At 38.0% G+C, this 20,364-nt stretch overlaps 2 protein-coding genes across 3 annotated transcripts; both read right to left on the reverse strand.

The window, feature by feature from the left end:
- Nucleotides 1–4,474: 4,474 nt before the first annotated feature.
- Nucleotides 4,475–11,418, reverse strand: gja1b (gap junction protein alpha 1b). The gene is made up of 2 exons (XM_088627011.1): nucleotides 11,259–11,418; nucleotides 4,475–7,203 (listed from the first exon to the last, which is right to left on the reverse strand). Exon 2 carries the CDS (start codon nucleotides 7,185–7,187, stop codon nucleotides 6,051–6,053), a length of 1,137 nt encoding a protein of 378 aa, XP_088483137.1. The 5' UTR covers nucleotides 7,188–7,203; nucleotides 11,259–11,418; the 3' UTR covers nucleotides 4,475–6,050.
- Nucleotides 11,419–14,552: 3,134 nt separating this feature from the next.
- On the reverse strand, nucleotides 14,553–16,895 carry LOC148675613 (gap junction Cx32.2 protein-like). 2 transcript variants are annotated; one of them, XM_088627013.1, is made up of 2 exons: nucleotides 16,740–16,895; nucleotides 14,553–16,073 (listed from the first exon to the last, which is right to left on the reverse strand). In XM_088627013.1, exon 2 carries the CDS (start codon nucleotides 16,063–16,065, stop codon nucleotides 15,043–15,045), a length of 1,023 nt encoding a protein of 340 aa, XP_088483139.1. In that variant the 5' UTR covers nucleotides 16,066–16,073; nucleotides 16,740–16,895; the 3' UTR covers nucleotides 14,553–15,042. The 2 variants fall into 2 exon arrangements, with proteins under 2 accessions (XP_088483139.1, XP_088483138.1); XM_088627012.1 differs by having other exon boundaries at nucleotides 14,553–16,078.
- Nucleotides 16,896–20,364: the final 3,469 nt, after the last annotated feature.

Consider the following 20,364-nt stretch of genomic DNA (forward strand, 5'->3'; position numbering starts at 1 on the left):
GCTAAAACTGAAGACTTCTAAGGATAAGACAAGTAACAGCCAATGACTTTAAAATCTAAAGAGAAAAAAATGTATGTTTTAAAAAGTATTCAGACACAAGTACAGACCTTCTGCAGGTTGATGTTGTTTTAGCCCGTTCTTTCTGACAGATTTCCAAAAGTCTGTCCCAGGTTTCTTGGCGACTGTTTATGGACAGCAGTTTTAAAGTCTGCTTGAGAAACAGAACCACAACATAATGCTGTCCTCATGATGCCTGACAGTAGGAATGGTGTTTTCACTGTTGAGTGAAATCCTATGTTGGGTTTGCATTAAGACAAAAAAGTTCCTAATTTGTCATATATTTGCAGTATTAAGTACTTTATTGTCAATGCAATGAGGATATGGCAGTTGCATCCCTGACTACTGTAGTTTCCTCCTCACCTGGCTCAGAGAAACATTATGTGCTTTGAAATGGTTCTATAACTTTCTTCTCATCTGTGCCTTTATACAACTTTATCTGCGAGCAGATTTGAAAACTCCTTGGACTTTATGGCTAAATGTTTGCATGAAAATTCACTTTCTGCCTAAAAGATCATCCAGAGTCGGATGTATTTATTCTGAAATCATGTGGACCGCTGTTATTGCACCTAGACAGAGACTGCTCAACTAATTGTGTGGCACATTAAGGCAATTTGGCACACCTAAATCAATTTTGTTCTGCCATTTGCAAATGGTTTGCATAATTATGACTTTTCCTTCTTGTTAAATATCTTTTTTTTTTGCTGAACTGCGCCAGTTGCTTGCTGGGACAGGCTCTGGCTTCCCAGCGACCCTGAGTCCGAAGACATGGTTAGAAAATACCGAGAGCCCCAGCTCTGCGAAGCAGCAGTATTAACCATCATGCCACTGTGCTGCCCCTCTATCCATGCACATTACAAGTACAGTATATATACAGTTAATGTAGACTTTATAAAAGTTTTAAAGAGCTTTTATTTGCGCAATTACAAAGAGTACCTATGCAGATACTGTACAGTATTGTGGATGAGATCAGTGTGGGACTGATTACGTCAAAGCACAGATTGAGTACTGCTCGTACATGGCTTTGCTACTGATGCAGACAAAGAACTTCAAAGTCATTTTTAGAAATCCCACTCAAGTGTGATTGCACATAATTAAAGCTATTTTTTCAATGGCTGTACTTTGTTCTTCATTCGTTATTGATTCTTATCAGTTTCTTTGCTGAAGTAGCCAGGTGGGCATGCGGATTGTATTTGAGCATGTTTCATATGATCATTTCCACATGCGGAATGTCAGGCTTGCACATAATGCCCTACCTTGGATTACTTTGAGTTGAACAAATCTGAAAAAGTATCACAATATTATTATCAACATGTCCTTCAAAGTAGTAAGGTTATTTAAGGCTATTCATATGAGTTAAACATTTTCAATGACTTCTTCATGTTAATCTAGGGCGGTTTGGTGATGCAGTTGTCAGCATTGCTGCTTAGCCTTGCTGGGGCCTGAGTTAGTTCAATTCTATATGTGAGGTGCTAAAATTCAAAGACATACTGGTACTGTACGTTAATTGGCTTCTGGGAATAGTGTCCCTGCTGTGAGTGTGTGCGTGTGTCTCTGTCTGCGTGTGCCCTGTGATGGACTGGTGTCCCGGCCAGGCTGTATCCGTCCTTGTGCCTGTTGCTTGCTCCCTTGTGACCCTGAATTGGATGAAGCAGTTAGAAAATGGATGTTAGTCTCATGTTAGTATTGATCACTTGAGAAACTCAAAGTCATTGTCTCACGTGATGAGTGTGTAACCAGTTGTTGTTTTAAGCTGTCCTAAAGAACATCCTAAAGAAAAGAATCACTTAACTAACCCTATTTAGTTAAGTTAGTAATGGATCCATGGCAGCGTGGTGGAGTGGCAGTTAGCACTGATGCCACACAGCTCTTGGGTCCTTGGTTTCAAAGTCAGATTGGGATCTTTTTGTGTTTTTTCAAGTTCCCCCGACAGCACATCCATATGAGTTTTCTCTGAGGGCTCCGGCTTCTTTCTATATACCCAGAGACATACTTGCTGGGCTGGTTTGCGTGTCTGAATGGGCCCTGTGTGTGTCCTGAGAGGTAGACTGTAGATCTTCCTTACTCCCCATGCTTGGGTACCATGACCCTGACCTGGGATAAGTGGTTTCTGATAATATTGGATGACTAGCAGCTGACATGCTGAAGTGGTAGAACCACTTCACAGTTGCAGTGTAAGTTGTTGTAGCAAAAAAAAAACATGTAACGTGCAATGAAGAATTCACTAATCTTAGTAAGTACAGTAGGTAATAACCTATTACCGTATGCCCACAAAAACAAATTCCATTCCAAGTTTTTCAATGCACATTTGCAAAGAAAGTATGGATAAATACATGTGCAATTTTAGGATATACTGCATATTATACATGTACATGTATACATGTAAGATTGGGAAGATATACCTATCAAGTTAATCGTCTTAGTTCTATGTAAAATTGTCAGATTTTGGCGGCACTTTTTTAATTGGCTTTAATGTGGAACACTGTAGATTAGGAGGTGAAACATCGATTTATAAATTCTTTATGTTCTGTAATACAGTATATGAACAGAAAAATAACCTGGTAGAAACAGGCTCCTACTTTTGATGAATTTGTTACTATCAGCAAAGGTGGGAAGCAAAGTGACGCAGTGGTCAGCATGGCAGCTCTCAGCTCTGGAGCTCTGGGTTCAATTCCTGGGGAGCGCTCTGCTTGGACTTTGTATGTTATCCCTGCACTCATGTGCTCTGGTTTCTTCCCACAGTCTAAAAGGCAAATTGATATGTTATCGGCTTCTGTAAAATGAGCCTTAATGTGAGTGTGTGTGTGTGTGTGTGTGTGTGTGTGTGCTTGTGCCGTGATGGAATAGGACTAGCACGTCCCTTCCAGGGTGTACCCCGCCTTGTGCCTGTTGCTTGCTGGGATAGGTCCCGGCCCCCCACGACTCTGCATTGGATGCAATGGTTAGAAAATACCGTAGGTGGAAGGATGGACTAACAAAAATCAAACTATTCTGGAGTAAAAACATTTTATCATGGTAACGTCAGTGTTAATGACTTGTTTGTGATACCAATTTCACATATATTTGTATATATGTATTTTGTTCTAGAACCACTGACTTAATTGCCTGTTTTTTTCTAAGGAACACTTAAATATCACTCATATTGGGTATGATGTAAATTATCTCTTTTTTACATAAATGAATAGTGAAAGAGAATATTCAGAAAGTCTGTTTCATGGGAAGTTAATAAATAGGACTGACGATGGATTCCAATTCTAAAGTTCTTTGTGCATAGAAAACCATTTTATATCCAAAGTGATCCTCAGGAATAAGAAACATGCAAATTATAGTTAGACTATTTAAGTTTGGAGATTTCTGTTTTGTTTGTATTAAGCTTTTTGGAAGCTTTTGGAAAACATTTTGATAAATATCTTTTGTGTTATATAAACAAATTATTAATGAATACAGCACTGTAATATATTTAGTGAATGTAGCTTTACGTCTTTAAGAGAAATTGTCAAAAGCAATACAGGTAAAATTGATTTATCAAAAAATATCTACTAATTAGCACCAGATCAAAGCAAGTGCATTTTCTTTTTATTCCAGCAACATGTGGCTACCAGAGCCCAGTAAAACATGTGTTTTTATTTAAGTTATGTGGAAAAGGTTAAATAGGAAACTTGGAGAAGAAAAAAAGAACTAAAGCTTTTCACATGATGAAATTCACATAGTGTGTTCAACATTTTTAACCTTCTTTACATTTGTAACTAAATGGAAGTGAGAAAAATAAATAGCCAGAAGACTGTCGAGTGACTGAACATCAGTGTATCCGCTGAGACCTTAAAAAACTGTGTTCCATCATTTGCTTGCTCATGTTATTTGGTTATTTGATTTGTACCCTGTTGCAAGTATCCTTAGCAATTGTCTTTTGTTTCTCCAATGGAAAACTATTCCATAAAAAGATTCTGAAAAGCAGCTTCCCAAAAATGAGAGGAAAGGGTGTGGTGAAATAATTGATTGTTGTCTTGGGTTCAGTCTAAATTGGATTTGCTCTAGCAGGGAAAGAAACTCACTTTCCTTCTATAAGATTCCCCCCTGACACTAAACCACTATCAGACAAGCAGTACTGTATGCGTGTAATTGTGTTGTTCAGTTGTGTATCCTTAATTCTACAGGATGTATGAAAACAAAAGGTTTTGAAAAGTTTTTTGTTAAATTCAAAAAAGCTTTATGTTTCAAAGAATCTTCAAGTATAAACAACTGTAATATTAAAATAGCTGCTATATTTTACAGTATAATGTATATATATTATATATATTATACAGTTATAGTCTTCTATTGTAGAATTCTAACTTCTGTTTTAGATCTGACATCTCACTGGTCATTATATTTTATTCAAGTGTTTCAAATGAAACCAGAAGACATTTCTGTAAAAGCATTTGTAAGAAAAGAAAATCTTTATTGGTTAAAATAGCTTTTTAGCAGGTATGATTAATGACATTTTTGTTTTTTATCATGCAGTAACACACTGTACAACAGTGGATTAACAGGGAATACCAAATGACCACACTGTACTTCACAAAAAATGTACATTCACGTTTTGTACTGTGAATGAATAATTTGCAAAACTTGAAATGTAAAATGTATTGTCAGTATGCATTCATTTTTCTGACCGGTGTATTGTAAAATAAATTAGTAACATGCATGCTATGAAACATTTATCCCCTTTATGTAACATATTATATCCTAGTCAAAGTTTCAGTGCAAACACCATTGTAGCTGAAAAGACATCGAATCCTCGTATTTGAGTACCAAAATACTGCAATGTAATGTTCAACCATTTTAACCTCCAAATTAAAACTTATCTAAGAGTGTGGTGGCTGTGGAGCTACATTGGCATATACATTTTATTACTCTTGACTAAATATTAGTCCAGCTCTATAAGCAGTCTTCTAAAAACTCACATTTGACAGTTAGCTTGATTTACAGTACTAAAACATCTATCACTCAAGCAGCAATGATTACATCGTTAAAAAAATCATCCACAACCAAAAAAATTTAAAACTGCTACTGCTTTCCAAAATAACCATACATTTACAACAAGAGAAAAAAAATTAACACATCCCTTTTGAAGAGCCTTAGGGACATTTTTGTGAAGAATGAAGCTGTGCCTTTGTTTCACAGCAGATCTTATCCATCCTGTGAACATGTCCACTTTTCCACAAAAGCCAAGACAACAAAAACATTAATAAAACTGACGCCACATAAATTCAAAGTTTATCAGGAAATGACAGTCCACTAATATTAAAAGAGATCTCTCTTTCGATTAAGAAAAAAGTACTGCTGAAATTGGGATTTTTTTCAATAAATATGGTTTTGGATCTATTTTGCTTTATTATTCATATGGAGATGACCTAGGGTAGTAGTCAATTGTCTAGTGGTGAATGTCCTGTATATCTAAAAAATAAATATTAATTCATGAAGTTAAGTACAAGGTACAGAATAAGATTATTTAGTTATAACCCTGTTTTACAACAAGCTTGAAAGGATTTTAAGCTTGAAAATCATTAAGGTCATAAGGGGAATAAAAGATGTAGTTGTAGCTTGAAACAACTTTACAGACTTGGAAAAAAAGTTTCACGGGAACATGTGACATCAAAGTGCAAAAATTTTAAATGGAATGTTCTTGTGTGGGAACACCAAAAAATATATAGAACAAAATAATAAACTACACAAAATATATAAACAAAGCTATAGGAACAAAAATTTGGGACTGTTCAGCAACATGTATCAAACACATCCTTGCATTTATTTAATTGTTGTTTTTTCTTGCCACCCTTCTCTTGTGTTTTGGAACAACAGATTGTTAACTTCTCTAATCTTAATGTCATTGTTTACGGACAGTACCTCCAGCACTTAAGTATCTGTACTGTATGTCTCTGTGTTTATTAAGAGTTTCTAGTGAAGACAGTGAAGTTGAAAGTACCGTTTTATTCTCTCGATTGGGAATGGGGCTACACGTCAAGGTCGCCCGGTCGAGGCCTGCTGCTGACACGGCTGCTGGCTCTGCTCGAAGGCCTCGGGTCCATGAGGGACAGAGGCTGTAACTCGTGATCTGGCGAAAGTTTCTTGTGCTCGTGCGTATCGTCGGGGAAGTCGAAAGCCTGCGCGTGAGAGTTGGAGATGGTGCTGCCGTTCTGGCCCAGGCGGTTCTGCTCGGTGCTGTAGTTGGCCCAGTTCTGCTCGTTGGCTTGCTTGTTGTAATTGCGGCAAGAGTTGGTCCGGTCGCCCGTGGCCAGCTTGTACCCTGGGGGCGACATGGGGGCCGTGGGAGAGGAGCAGCCGTTGTAGTAGGTATACTTCGGGGAGACACAGTCCTTGGGAGTCGGACTCATCGGCCCGCAAGGCATCAAAGGATCTCTTTTGGCCTTCATGCGATCCTTGATGCTCTTGAAGAAAACGTAAAACAATTCAATCACGTTCAGGAAAAGGGACACCAGAGAGACCACCAGCATGAAGATAATGAAGATTGTTTTCTCTGTAGGACGAGAAAGGAAGCAGTCCACTTGATGTGGACACGGCTCTCTCTTGCAAGTATATACAGCGGACAGGCTGAATCCATACATGTACCACTGTATTATCAAGAACCCCACCTCAAATATTGACTTAAAAAAGATGCTGACGATATAGGTACGCAGCAGGGCTCCTTTCATTTTCACCTTCCCATGCTCTTCCAGCCCATACTTGAACTTCTTCATCTCAATCTGTTTTAGGGGTGCATCCACGTCACTGCCCACATTCTGGACAGCTTTCAGTTCCTCTTCTCTCTTATTTAATTTCTCCTCTTTCCGCATCAGGTAAAAAACATGAGCGAGATACAGCAGTGTCGGGGTCGAGACAAATATGATCTGCAAGACCCAGAAACGCACATGGGAAATGGGGAAGGATTTGTCATAGCAGACGTTCTCACAACCGGGTTGCTGGGTGTTGCATTTAAAAGCAGACTGTTCATCACCCCAGGCAGACTCGACGGCTGTGCCCAAGACAAGTATTCTAAAGATGAAGAGTACGGAGAGCCACACCTTTCCTCCAGCAGTGGAATAAGCCTGGACTTTGTCAAGGAGTCGTGCTAAAGCACTCCAGTCACCCATCTTGAGTGCACTCTTGCTGTAATCAAAGATGCAAATATATTAGGCCCAGATATTAAAAAAAAATAGATTTTACTTTCAAAAATAGAATTTGTACAGTAGAACACATCTGAGTGGGGAAATTTCACATTTGTAAGCTTTAACTGTATATTACATTTGAACACTTCACAGGAAATTCTACTTATTTGTATGTATGATAAGGCACACGCACACATCATGTAAAACAATCAAACACTTCATATTCGGATATTTTTTACATTTTTCACACACAAAAATCTATGGTTTGTGTGCGCAGAATGATTAGAGAAATATGGGTGTTAGTGTTTTGTGTATCATGACAGAGACAAAAAAGGAGAAGACTAGAGCACAAAGAGTTAGAAGGGGATTAAACAGGAGGGATTCGGCATTCAGTTAACTGGACAGAAGGCTTTCATCAAGTGGAAGCTCTTGCCATACAAGTCTTTATAAACTACACAGTGCTTTGAAAACGTACTCTCCCCTTCTAATAATATCCCAAATGATCAACAAATTATCTGCAGATTTTTTAGAGTGAATGCTTCCACTTCACACTTTTCCAAGTGAATGAAAGAACGACGAAAACTTCAAAGAAAAATCAAAAACTCAAATATATTTTATTTTATATTTTAATACATCTACTTATAATTGCAGAGATATTCAACCGCCTTTGTGACAGCAAACCTAGATTTTAATTCAGGTGCAAAAAATCACTTTGAAAAGTAACATATTTAGTTGAATTTGTGCAATCATAGTGTTTAGCACAATCTTAAAATAAATACACCAGTATTTGTATTGTATTTGTGGTCAGATAAGACAAAATAGTAACTTTCCAGTCTAAATGCAAAAAAATACATCTGGCACAAATCCCACATAGGGCATCACTCAGGCAACAGCCTCCCTGCTGTGAAGTGTGGTGGTGCATCATTATGTTACAGCTCTGCTTCTCATCTGCAGGGACTGGGAGGCTTGTCAAGACTGAAGGGAAAGTGGATGGAGGATAATACCGGCAAAACCTAAAGGAAATCCTGCTTTTCTCTACTGAAAGTCTAAAAGTGAGATGAGAATTCAATATTCACCAGTACAATCACCCAAAGCCCAAGGTCAAAGCTACTTGGAATGGCTTAACAAGAACAAGAAAGTGAGTCTCCTTGAGTGGCCCCAGTCAAAGTCTAGACTTCAATCCTATAGCACATCTGTGAGAAGAACTGCTGTCAAGCTGAAGAGCTTGATCAAGTTTGCAAAGACGACTGGGTGCAACTGCACCATCCTGGAGAGAAGACTTTGTAGAGACACATTCAAAAAGAGCTGCAGCTGGGACTGCTGCACAAGATTCAGTCACAGGGGTGAATACTTGCAATCAACATATTGTAGGTTGGGGTCTTTCTCTACCTTTTTGCTTCTTTTATCCATAAAAACCCCAAGAGAATATGAGCAAGAGTTTCAACAAGCCTTCACAAAACACAGAGTAGGGGATCTTTAAAGTTAAGCAGTATATGGTAGCTTAACAATATGCTTATTTTTGAAAAGACATCTGTTAATTAGAAAAGCATGTATAGCACTACCAAAGCAGGAGTGAAGCTGACACTCTGCTTCTCTATCATGCTATACTGCTGCATGCAGGGCGGCACTGCACTCACATTATTTGGAGGAGATTATAAATTCTGATCTGCAAGATTGCTTCCCTTTGCTGGCAAAAAGGCTCTTTACTTCTCAGCACTTAGTTTTATCAAGAATCTTTTGCTCAGATTGGTGAAAGACAGCAGACACTTGCTCAAAGGAGTCCTCTTCCAGTGACTGGCAAGACTAGGCCACAGCAGTGACGTGCTTACTCTCCTTGGTGCGGGATGTGATTGGTCGCAGACCAGTCTGCAAAGGTGGTAGGGGTGATATCTGATACAGCAAGGCCCTCCTAAGCGGATCTCTGCCTGTGTGATCTAACAGTCATTTGTCTAAGAGCAACAACATTTGTAAAGGAGACAACACAGCAGCGCACAACAAGCCTGCAATGTGCAGGCCAGAGGGAGAGTCAGGTCATTACGGCTGCCATGGACTCGCCAGTCATCACATACTGTACGAACATTAATAATCACACATGAGCTGTTCTCAGTTGTTTCCTGGTAAATCCACTCATGGGATGTCTTGGTACAGTTCCAGTACCAGCAATGGGCTGCAATTCTCTCAGCGAGTAGGCACATTGCCTCCTGTAGTCTCTCTATGTACAGCATGCTGGTACATTTAAAAAATATTACATAGACTATACTGTACATACACGTGACAGGAAAATACAGCATCAGAACAATGATTATGTTGGGTGTCATGTTATTGACAACATTTTTTATCTACTGAACAGAAAACCAGCTCATTAAAATATAAAGGAAACGTAAAAGAAAAACTGGTAATATATGACAGCGATAGTAAGGCCTCCAGTATGGTAGTTCTGTACTTAAAGTCAGAGTTGTACACAGGTGCCATAGACTGTAATCCAAATTAAACTGAAGGTGCTTAATTGACAGCAGCCACCATTAGCCTTAGTCTAAATAATGTATGTGGAGCCTCGTGTCCATCTGGCAAAGCTATTTAAACCTATTTAAACCTTCCCCACGAAGCTGCCGAGTGTGCAAACTGCCAGCTGGAAGCATGAGGAACATTCCACATACACTGTAATACAAAGATCAATTGAGAGTATTGTTCCTATAATATTCACTGTTAAAATTCGGTCCTGAGCTTTGCTTTTAATTTTTTTAAAAGTGCAATTATAATTTACTACATGCAGGGTCTGCTGGGTATGGGGTGGAGGCACAGTCATTCTGATGTCTGTCTGAGTTGTGACCACAATGGACCCAAAAAAAGCTGCAAAATGCATTTTGGGAAAAATAATTCCTTTGAGCATCCTTTAGCGATTCAGAAGTGTATCAATGAAAGGTCACAGATGGAGGTTAAAGAAGACCTGAAGGCAAGAGAAACCAGCTGAATATACAGATTAAACAGTCAGTCACATCTTTGTGTGCCTATATACAGTATAGAAGTATACATCCTGTACACGAACTGTTATAAAATCTACATACACACATTTATAATTAATCTGAATCAGTTTCTACACTTGTTGAAGGTAGTTGATTTTGGGGGGTTTTGTTAATTCTTGTAAAGCACAGACAAATCATACAACTATTTTAAAATAATATATTTGTATGATATAATATTTTAATAATTATTTAACAATAGTTATTAGATAGATAGATAATACTTTAGTAATCCCCTAGGGAAATTGATGAATTATTGTTATGTTATTATTGATGTTATTATTGTATTTTTGTGTCAAGTATTCATATTTCAAGGGACTTTTAGATAACATTAAAGTAATACACTAGTAATCTTACCAATACAAGGACTGTGCACTCCAGATGTTCACAATAAGATATATTCATTAAATTGAATGTTACATTGTTGGAAAATACCTATGAAAGACGATTACTTAGAACCTTGATGGTTTCCACAAACTGTGTTTTGACTCTGTTTACAGCCTTAGGCAAAGCAATAAAGATTTATAACATCTGAAAATGATAATAAAGATTATTTGCGCAATTTCGTTATTGGTTTCGTGTTTTTAGTGAAATACATTACTATTCCAGAACATCTCTACAGCTCTGTTAGTGTGTCTGGAATGATTTTACTAAACATAAAAAAATGTTGTTAAATCTGTTAAAGAGTAAACTTTTGAGAAACGTTTTTTAAATCCCCGCACCAGCTAACACACAGAAGAAAATCTAATGGAACTACATGTCTCTGAAAACCATTATACAACTTCACCAATCACTGATAACTTTGTGTGCAATAATATGATAAAAACTCCTTTATAAACTTGATAAACTAAAATGTTTACTGCGGATTTCAGTTAGAAAACTGAAAAATAATTGAACACATATGTTACAGAGTGGGAAGGGTGACTAACTGGGAAAAGTTGACTTCCAGACGTTCACTTGAATACTGTACAGAGGACTCAAATTAACAGTTCAATGTATAGATGGTCTGGTGATTCGTTTTCGTTTTCAAACTTACCTTGAAGGACGAAGTTACAAAAGAGCCTTGCTTGTCTTTCCCCGAAAATCTGTCCAATTCTATCACCGTTTTCTTACAATCCAAGTTCGGGACCAGGGAGAAACTGAGGCTGACTTGTCAAACTTTCTCTGCTTATAACAGTCTTCATTGGGGTTTAAAAAAAAAAAGTTTTGTAGTCACCTGATTCCTGACGTAATGTAGACCTCCTAACAAATTAACAGGATCACGGATAACTTTTGGGGGGGCAGACTCCAACCATACAGAGTAGAGATTCCTACATTTTATTTTCAATGACAAAATGACTAATATTGAAATTCAAAAGTTTATAAGTTTAGAGAACAGCAGCTACCTGTACATGAAAAGAAATGACCAAATATATGTCAGATATGAGCTTTTTTTTTAGGAAACTCGTTTTGTAATGCGTTTTAAGGATGCAAACAGAAAAAAACACACAGATTATGACTAATGATTTCTTCGGATCATATACCATTTTAGTTCCATTTGATTGCCTGTGTAAGAATCAATTTCAAATGTTTAACTTTGCATTTTTCATAAAGAAGTTTAGTTCCACTAAACACAACTAAAAAGAAATAATCCCGGCCCGTATAAATGTCTCATATAAAACTTCCGTCGGTGATCAGCGCATTACTTTAATAAAAACTACACAATTGCATGTATTCAATAATTATTCAATGAAACTCCACTTTGCGTTGAAGTGGTTTTACTGTGAAATTTGATTATATTTATTACATTTTTGAAGACAATATAGAGTTAAATACACATATATAGATTTACATTAGGCTATATGAGGTTGTGGCATGTCATATGCAGAGAGTGGTGCATTATATCAATTAAGACAAGATCATTTGAACATGAGAACAGAATCATATGACGCAAATCTAACGTGGGTTTCTGCATTGCGCTCCAACCGTCATATTGCTGTGGCCATAGCGCCCTCTCCTGCACACTGCATAAAATAAGGTCAAAGAAAGAAATGATATTCAGTGTCCTTTGTAATGAAAGGTACTGTACGCGCATCTTGACACTTTGTATTAATTAACAGATGATTTTGGTTTTTCCGATAAATGAAAAATCTGCAGATTCCAGTATTTACAACTGGAATTCATCTTATTTTCTCAGTGTCCTCAAGCTGACATACTGTACCACACAGTAGCTTCCTTATCTGTGATTGGATCCTAGAGTAGAAAGAAGCTCATACCATGTACTGTACCTTGGAATTTCATTTTAAAGTCATGAGCTAAGATAAACAATCAAAATAGTTTGAGCGGACTTTTAATTATTCCAGCAAACATAACCCAAGAAAAACTGATTTACCATCACCATCACACTAAATGGAGAAAACAGGTTTTCCTCTACTCTGACAAGGCACGCTCCAACAGTAGTACTAAGGTGATTAGTGCCTGATTATAGATGGAAAACAGGCATTATGTGTACGGAAAGCGGTAATGTGCCATGATATGATGTAATGTGATTTTGGAAAGATGCTGAACTCTCTTTTCAAGCATGACTGTGACTGCTGGTGCTGCAGTGTGCTGGAGCACATATTTCAGGGAAGGGCCTTCACTTCCTCCAGAACTGGCATGATGTTTCTGCAGATGCCACTCTGCGAACAGGAGAGCTGAGATCAGAACTTCTGCTACCGACACTGAGACACATCATAGGTATGTGTGGAGAAAGGATGCACAAAAACCTTGAAACCAAGTTAAGGACACAGAAGAAAAGACAAACATAAAAATGAAAGTATTGTGATCAGTGTGTACTGTACAAGTTGGAGTCTCTGGGAAAATCTCCTTCTTTCCGTAGGATGGATTCAGAAAATAACATTTCTGCTTTTGAGTTCAGTAGCTACTAAGGTACAGTATTCAATCAGACCATAGACTGTGCTGTACACAACTGAGGGCATTTTGTGTAAGAACTGGAGGGTCAAACATGACAGTGTTGTGTTGCCATAAGGGAAAAGAATACAAACAGCAAGACTATTCTTACATTTGCCATCCATCCATTTTCTAACCACTTCTTCAAATACAGGGTCACAGAAGAGCTGGAGCCTGTCCCAGCAAGCAACTGGCACAAGGCAGGACACACCCTGGATGATATGCAAGTCCTTCGCAGGGCACACTCACGGACACAAACACACACACTCACAACAGGCCACAATTAACCCAACAGGATGTCAGAGCACATTTATCCCAGCTATGAATTATCATGTAGCAGAGCTAGTTCGGACACGGTGACGTCATCGCCCTCCCTGCGCGTAGCGGGGACCTCCGCTGCCTGGGCTGGGGGAGGTCTCCTCTAGCTCACTCAGCTGGTTCCCTGTTGTGGTACATCAGAGACCCGGGTTCACGCCCCAGGTGTAGCGGGACGAAATTGTTAGTGGAGGACATGAGCCTGCATGGAACTGGCACAGTCACGCTCACAACTTAAAAGGAGTTTTATAGTACTTAGAAACATTTGATTTTTTGTAACTCTTCCTAGAATTGCTGCTTTCAAGTTCTTGACCAGGGAGAGCAGTGCCACCTGCTAGTCCACCACCAGCACAGCCACAACCAAGCTCCTTCTAAAGGTCTCCCAGCCCCGGCACTGGCCAGCCTCTGAGGTCAGGCTAGAAGACGGTAACACTGCTGAAGTAGTCAAACAGCAATCTAAAATGTGGTGCAGAAAACCATGTGTATGTTAAAAACGGTGTTGTAAGGCATGAACAAGGTTCTGTGAATTTATATGAAATGTATGGATTTTATGAGGGTGTAACGACATTATATTTGTCTTAGGTACTAGAGCAGGTTTTAGCAATAAAAACGGCAAGGACAAGGAATTTCAATTCCTTATTTCGCACACAACGCACCCAGGATACCAATTTCAACTCATCTGCCCACAAAACAGCATCAAGATGGAACATTCAAAACTGGCTAAATAACTTGAATCAATAAATAAAAAGCATATCATCTACTTGGTTGAAAGTTGTAAAAAAGAGAAATCCCTATCTTTGTCACGTGTGCCCTGTCACATTGAAGTGGTGCACACATGCACATACTGTACAGCATACAATGTATACAGTCCCTCTTCTCATTCTTGCACAGTGCTCAGAGTGCCATGCAGATGCTTGATTTTTATCACAGGTAGAAGGTAGAAGGTAGAAAATGTGTCTTTTCAAGTAGTAAATTACCCTTTTTTGTATCCTAATTATTTAGGCAGATCTCGAATAACAGGTTTAAAATAACAGGTTTGTGTCTTTTAGATAAAGGTAAAGAAATTAGATTATCACTTTCTAAATAATCTAGCAATATTTTGAATTTATTTTTAGATACACATACAGTATAGTTCAGAGCTTTGTGAATTGTTAGCTGAATTTATCAGTGTTAATTCAACACTATAATCTTTATATTTCAAACATACATAGAGTAGTAGTTCAGGTGGGTAGCTGTGTCAGCATGCAAAGGCTGCAAAGGAACAAGTAATTGTTTTACTTGTTTATTACGTGTTTTTTTATAAAAGGTTTATTCCATGCTGAAAAGAGAAGAAAGAAAACACGTTTCGGCCGTGGAGCCTTCTTCAGGTGTGAGGTGAGTCTTCAGGTGTGACCCTCAACGTTGTGTTTTCTTTCTTCTCTTTTCAGCATGGAATAAACCTATTACTTGTTCCCATACACAGAGTAGGTACTGTATAACACAAAGCATATTCAATACATTTATTGACATTGTTAGGCTTAATATAAAACCTCATTCTTACATAATGTATTTGTTGGTGAAATGCAGTAGTTGATCTACTTTTCACTCAATAAATATTCGTCGTCTTTCATGCTTTGAATGCTTCCTTCAGTGCTGTGCTTTGTACTCTGAGCTTCACCACACCAAGGAGGTTGTGGGTCAGCTTCCCTCTTCATTTTACACTCCTCCTCACTTATGCTTCTTGTCATCTCACTCTCCAGCTTGTCTTCATTCTGCTCAATCTTTAAATTAGTCTTGTTCTGTAGCGCACTATGCTTATCACTGAAAGTCTCACAATCCAGAGGTGCTTTAAAACCAGAAGAAACCACCTCAGAAGTCAGGGGAATCTTTAAGCCACCAATCTGCTGCTGATACTGCTTGTTTACAGCATAACTAATCTTGCGTCCACAGAGGTAAAAGATCTCAATGATATTCAGAAGCAGAGATATACACGCTACCACAAGCATGAACAAAATGAAAATGGTCTTCTCGGTCGGCCGGGACATATAACATTCGACTTTGAAGGGGCAAGGGCTCCTGTTACATACAAACATGGGGTCCAGAACAAACCCATACAGATAATACTGGCCTACAATGAAGCCCACTTCAAAGAGAATTTTAAAGATCACATTTATTAAATAACTGCATAGTAAATTGCCTTGGATTCTAACTTTCCCATCAGCATCTGTATATTTTGGGATCTTACTGATTTTTTTCATAAGCAGATTGCCATCTTGTTCTTCTTTCAGCGTGCGTTGCCTCAGCTTCTCTTCCTTGTGGATAACATGCAAGACGTGTCCCAGGTACACTAGGGTTGGGGTGGACACAAAGATGATCTGCAGAACCCAGAAGCGAATGTGGGAGATTGGGAAGGCCTTATCGTAGCACACATTCTCACACCCAGGCTGCTGTGTGTTGCACAAGAAATCTGACTGCTCGTCACCCCAGACCTTTTCTGCTCCAGCTCCCAGCACCAGAATCCTGAAGACAAACAGGACAGTCAGCCAAATCTTCCCAACCACAGTGGAATGGGATTGGACTTTATCCAGCAGTCTGCCCAGGAATGTCCAGTCCCCCATTCTTCACTCTGTTCTTTAAAATGAAAATAAATAATCATTTACTGAAAATCAAAGTTTCACAATTAAATACGAAAACACAAAGCTGATAATTTGTCAGCTCTCATTAATCTAATAAATAGGTTCAGAAATTCCACATTGGAGCCATTGCCCTAAAAATGCATAGTAATTGAGTAGCAATCCAATATCACTTAATGTCCATTCAATGCTCTAAATAGGAAAACATAATTCTTTTAATTTTAATGTTTTTTCAGAAAAAATAGAAAATACAATATTTATTCACTCATGGAATTAAGAGAGCATAAAGCACCTGCAAAGTATATCCTAAATACAGAATGAAAGTCCTATTTTTGTTTAACTGTGTTGTACACTCACAAACTGCTGCACTATAGGGTGTGTAATCATTAAACAAAATACTGATTTGTGATGGGAAAATATCGAAAGACAGAGAAAAAACTTAGAGAAAGACAACTATTGCCCATCTATTACAAGTTTTTTTGCAGTTTAATTTTACATAATGTTTAAGCTATAATATAAATCCAAATTCCAGATTCAGCCATTGATGGTGATTTGATCAAATCAGCTAAGTACACTTTAAAAAGAAAATCAATTATGTAAAGAATAACAAAGCTTGTTAAAAATGATATACTGTATACTGTCCAGAGCACATTTCTCACCTTCTGATGATCGGAAACTGCCAGGGAATTCACTAAAGTCTTTTGCTAGGAGATAAATGTCAATCGGCTTCTGAGTTTTTTTTCGAGCAATTGGACAATTTTGAGGTGCATACAGAACAAGAACTGCCACGTCTTTGGAAATAAAACTGCCACCAGTTAAAACTGAAAGACCTTGTACTGTATAGGCTGCCAGCTGTTTAATGATTAATAGAAACTTAAAATCTAAAACAGCATTGAAATTATATAAGATAAAGGTTTCTTAAATGAAAAAACACACTTAACCTTAAACAAAAGATTATATACTGTATATATTTATATAATAAGCACATTGTCAAGCTACACCTTGATATTACTAATGAATGAGACAGTTATAGTATCTCACACATAACAAAAACGGTGGGGAACCTCAAATGACTACAAATCAAACATTTGTTGTATCCAACTCTATCTTAAGCAATTATCCCATGGGACTAAAACAATCAATTTAATTGAAAACGATTATTTGCTTTAAAATGTTCTCAGTGTCATATTTGATCCTGCAGATTTCTTGTCACCTAAAAAAGATTGTTTAATTTTGTCTCTATTTTATTTTAACATCTACAGTCAATTTTATCTCATACCAACAGTTTAAATCATCAAAGTAAAGGGAATGTATTCAGCTTTGTTGATAATCAGTGTTTTCTATTGACAAAGTTATCACATTCTGTGATACACATACTGTATAGATTGTGGCTATCGGTATTGAGCATGACATTTTCCTGTTTGTAAATAAAGGATCTAAAATGAAGATTACCCTGTGAATAATCTGATAAAAAAAAAACATAAATTGTCTTTCACTTTAAAAGTTTCAGATTTGATTTTTAATGGCTCCTGCATTTTGCCTTAATTCTCGTCTTAGGAACTTCAGACATTCATTGTTTTTATCTGACATTAATTCATTTAATTTCCAAAGAAAAATAATATGGATTATACTTTTAAACAACTCCAGATATGGGCCTAAACTATGTTTACATGGAAAAGTGCAGTTAGTGAAAAACTGGATCCCTACTGAATCTTCAAGTGTAAATGCAACATAAATCTTGATACGTAACAGAACATTTTTTTCAATATTGTAAATCTGACTGCTCTGAAGAAAGAAACTGCAACCAGTTTTAATAAGAAACACCACAGTGTTTCTGCCAAGCCAACACAAAAATAAAACACAGAAAACATGTAGGCCAGACGTGAGCTGGGTAGGGACCTGATGACAGCCCCTACAGAGCTGGGGTCATGTTTCACACAACTCCACAGCGTGTTCTAGGAAAACAATCCTACAGCTCCTTCTTGCTTTCCTCACACAGATATAAAACATCTTCTTTAATTTATTCCTGCTCTTAAGATGTAGGTGGGTCTGAGCTTAAAACACACATATACTGTATTATCAGGGAAATGGAGCTCAAAATCACTTTGGAAAAATAAGTTTCTACTGTATATGGTGTTTTTTACTCAGCAGTTAAAAAACAGAAGCTCTTGGACAATGATTAATAGGATTTTATCTGCATCTTTGTTTAAACAGTTAAATACCTGGAGCCACAAAGTAATGGTTATACTTTAGCTTATGTTTTACAGATTTTTCAATAAGAACATGTAAACATATTTCATGTTTCTCTTTGAATAAATTGAGAGGAACATATTTAGAAAGTGGAAATTGTACCACTAGCCCTAATATAATTTCAGTAAAAATTATATTTTTAAGACAGGTCTTATGATCTAGTAATAATCATCACACCAACACTAAAGGACTGTGTCCTCTGAAAACACAATCATGTAAACAACCTGAATTCAAGACGGAGGTGAGCCTGATCTCTATGGATGCAATTCAGGACTGCCTTGACTTATTGGTATTGCAACGACAGCGGGTTTCGGTATGGAATGGAGCAGGCATGGGACTCAGGGAATGGGGTTGAATAACACATTTATTAACTCAAACCAGGGAAAGGTACACACACAGGGACAGGGGTTACAGCGCTGCACCTTCACTAACACACACACACGAAGGGAAGAGACTGTCTCCCAGCTTCTGCTATATAGAGAGTCCTATAGCCCCACCCCCAGGCGCTGTTCTCAGCTTGTGTGCGCATGGCTAAAGTGCCTGGCATGGCGCTACAATCTTAATGATATAAACATTTTTTTTAAATTTGTTTTACTTTTTAAAATGAAAAAATATTAAACATATCCCATCCAGGCCGACACCACTGCATTGATATAGAGGTTTAAATCATTCATCATGCTAGCCTGAAATACACCCATCATTGCCCTTACGGTAATGGAAGGTTAGTTTCAAAGTATCTTTTAGGAGAAAGGTTAGGGTTAGGGTTAGGGTTAGTAGGGATACAGGTAGTAACAGTTATTGTGACTGTATCATCTGTAATTCTGTCTTTCCAGAGGTAGAGAACAGTCAGTGACAATTATCAATAAATACATATTCGCAGTGAAGGTTTGTGGTAACACTAGTTTAAACAATTCAGGAAAATTGCTTATAGAACATGCTCCGGGAATTACAGATCATGTAATTACTTTCAAGAAATTACTGGTTTAGGGCCTTTGATCACTTAGCTACTACAAACCAAAGGAGATAGACAGACTGAAATGTCCCGTCTCAATTGTAAATATTATCTCCATATAGATGTAGTTATCATCCCTCAGCCAAGCAATATGTCATTTTGACAATCATGCATTCGATATTGTCTGCATTCCTTTTTGTTCTGTTTTGCAAAGTTGCATTTCTGTTCTCTAAAACAGTCTGTTACTGCTGCTGCATAAAGAAAATGTAAAGATTTTCCCAATTTTCTGAATGTAAACTGAAGGAAGAAGAAACTTGTACATAATACAAAACAAAACCAAAAAAAGTACATTTAATTTTATTTTTGGATGTCTCTGAGGCAAAACATAAACTCTTTAGTAGGAATGTGGCAACCACTTGATTGATCAGTGCAATTCACAAACCATATCACAATAACATGACCACCACAAAGCAGAGACACACACCCATATGGAGCCAGCAGCCACATCACCCTGTAACAAACAACAGGCAGCCCACTGAAGCTCAGCAGGTGTGAGCTTGGTCAGTACCTGGAGGGGAGACTCCTGGGAAAGCTGAGGTTGCTGCTGGAAGTGATGTTAATGGGTCCAGCAGGGGTTGCTCACCCTACAGTCTCTGTGGGTCCTAATGTCCCAGTATAGTAACGGGGACACTACACTGTAAAAACGGAAGGACGTCTCATCCGTCTCATAAAACCGAGGTCCTGACTCTCTGTGGTCATTAAAAATCCCAGGGCATTTCTCAAAAAGATTAGGGGTGTTACCCTGGCATCTTGGCCAAATTTCCCATTGACCCTTATCAATCATGACCGCCTAATAATCCCCATCTATATATTGGCTTCATTACTCTGCTCTCCTCCCCACTGAGAGCTGGTGTGTGGGGAGCGGACTGGCGCATCATCCAGGTGGGGCTGCACACTGGTGGTGGAGGGGATCCCCATGACCTGTAAAACACTTTGAGTGGAGCGTAAGTGTAAGGAATTATCATTATTATGATCATCATCATCTTTACACACAATAGGCAATCTGCAACAAACTGTAATTA

Source organism: Lepisosteus platostomus, chromosome 3 (assembly GCF_059453375.1).
Source record: "Lepisosteus platostomus isolate fLepPlt1 chromosome 3, fLepPlt1.hap1, whole genome shotgun sequence".
Lineage (NCBI taxonomy): Eukaryota > Metazoa > Chordata > Actinopteri > Semionotiformes > Lepisosteidae > Lepisosteus > Lepisosteus platostomus.

Bases quoted from the DNA above. Each gene is read 5' to 3' on its own strand.
- LOC148675613 (XM_088627013.1), bottom strand. From the start codon at position 16,065: ATGGGGGACTGGACATTCCTGGGCAGACTGCTGGATAAAGTCCAATCC.
- gja1b (XM_088627011.1), bottom strand. From the start codon at position 7,187: ATGGGTGACTGGAGTGCTTTAGCACGACTCCTTGACAAAGTCCAGGCT.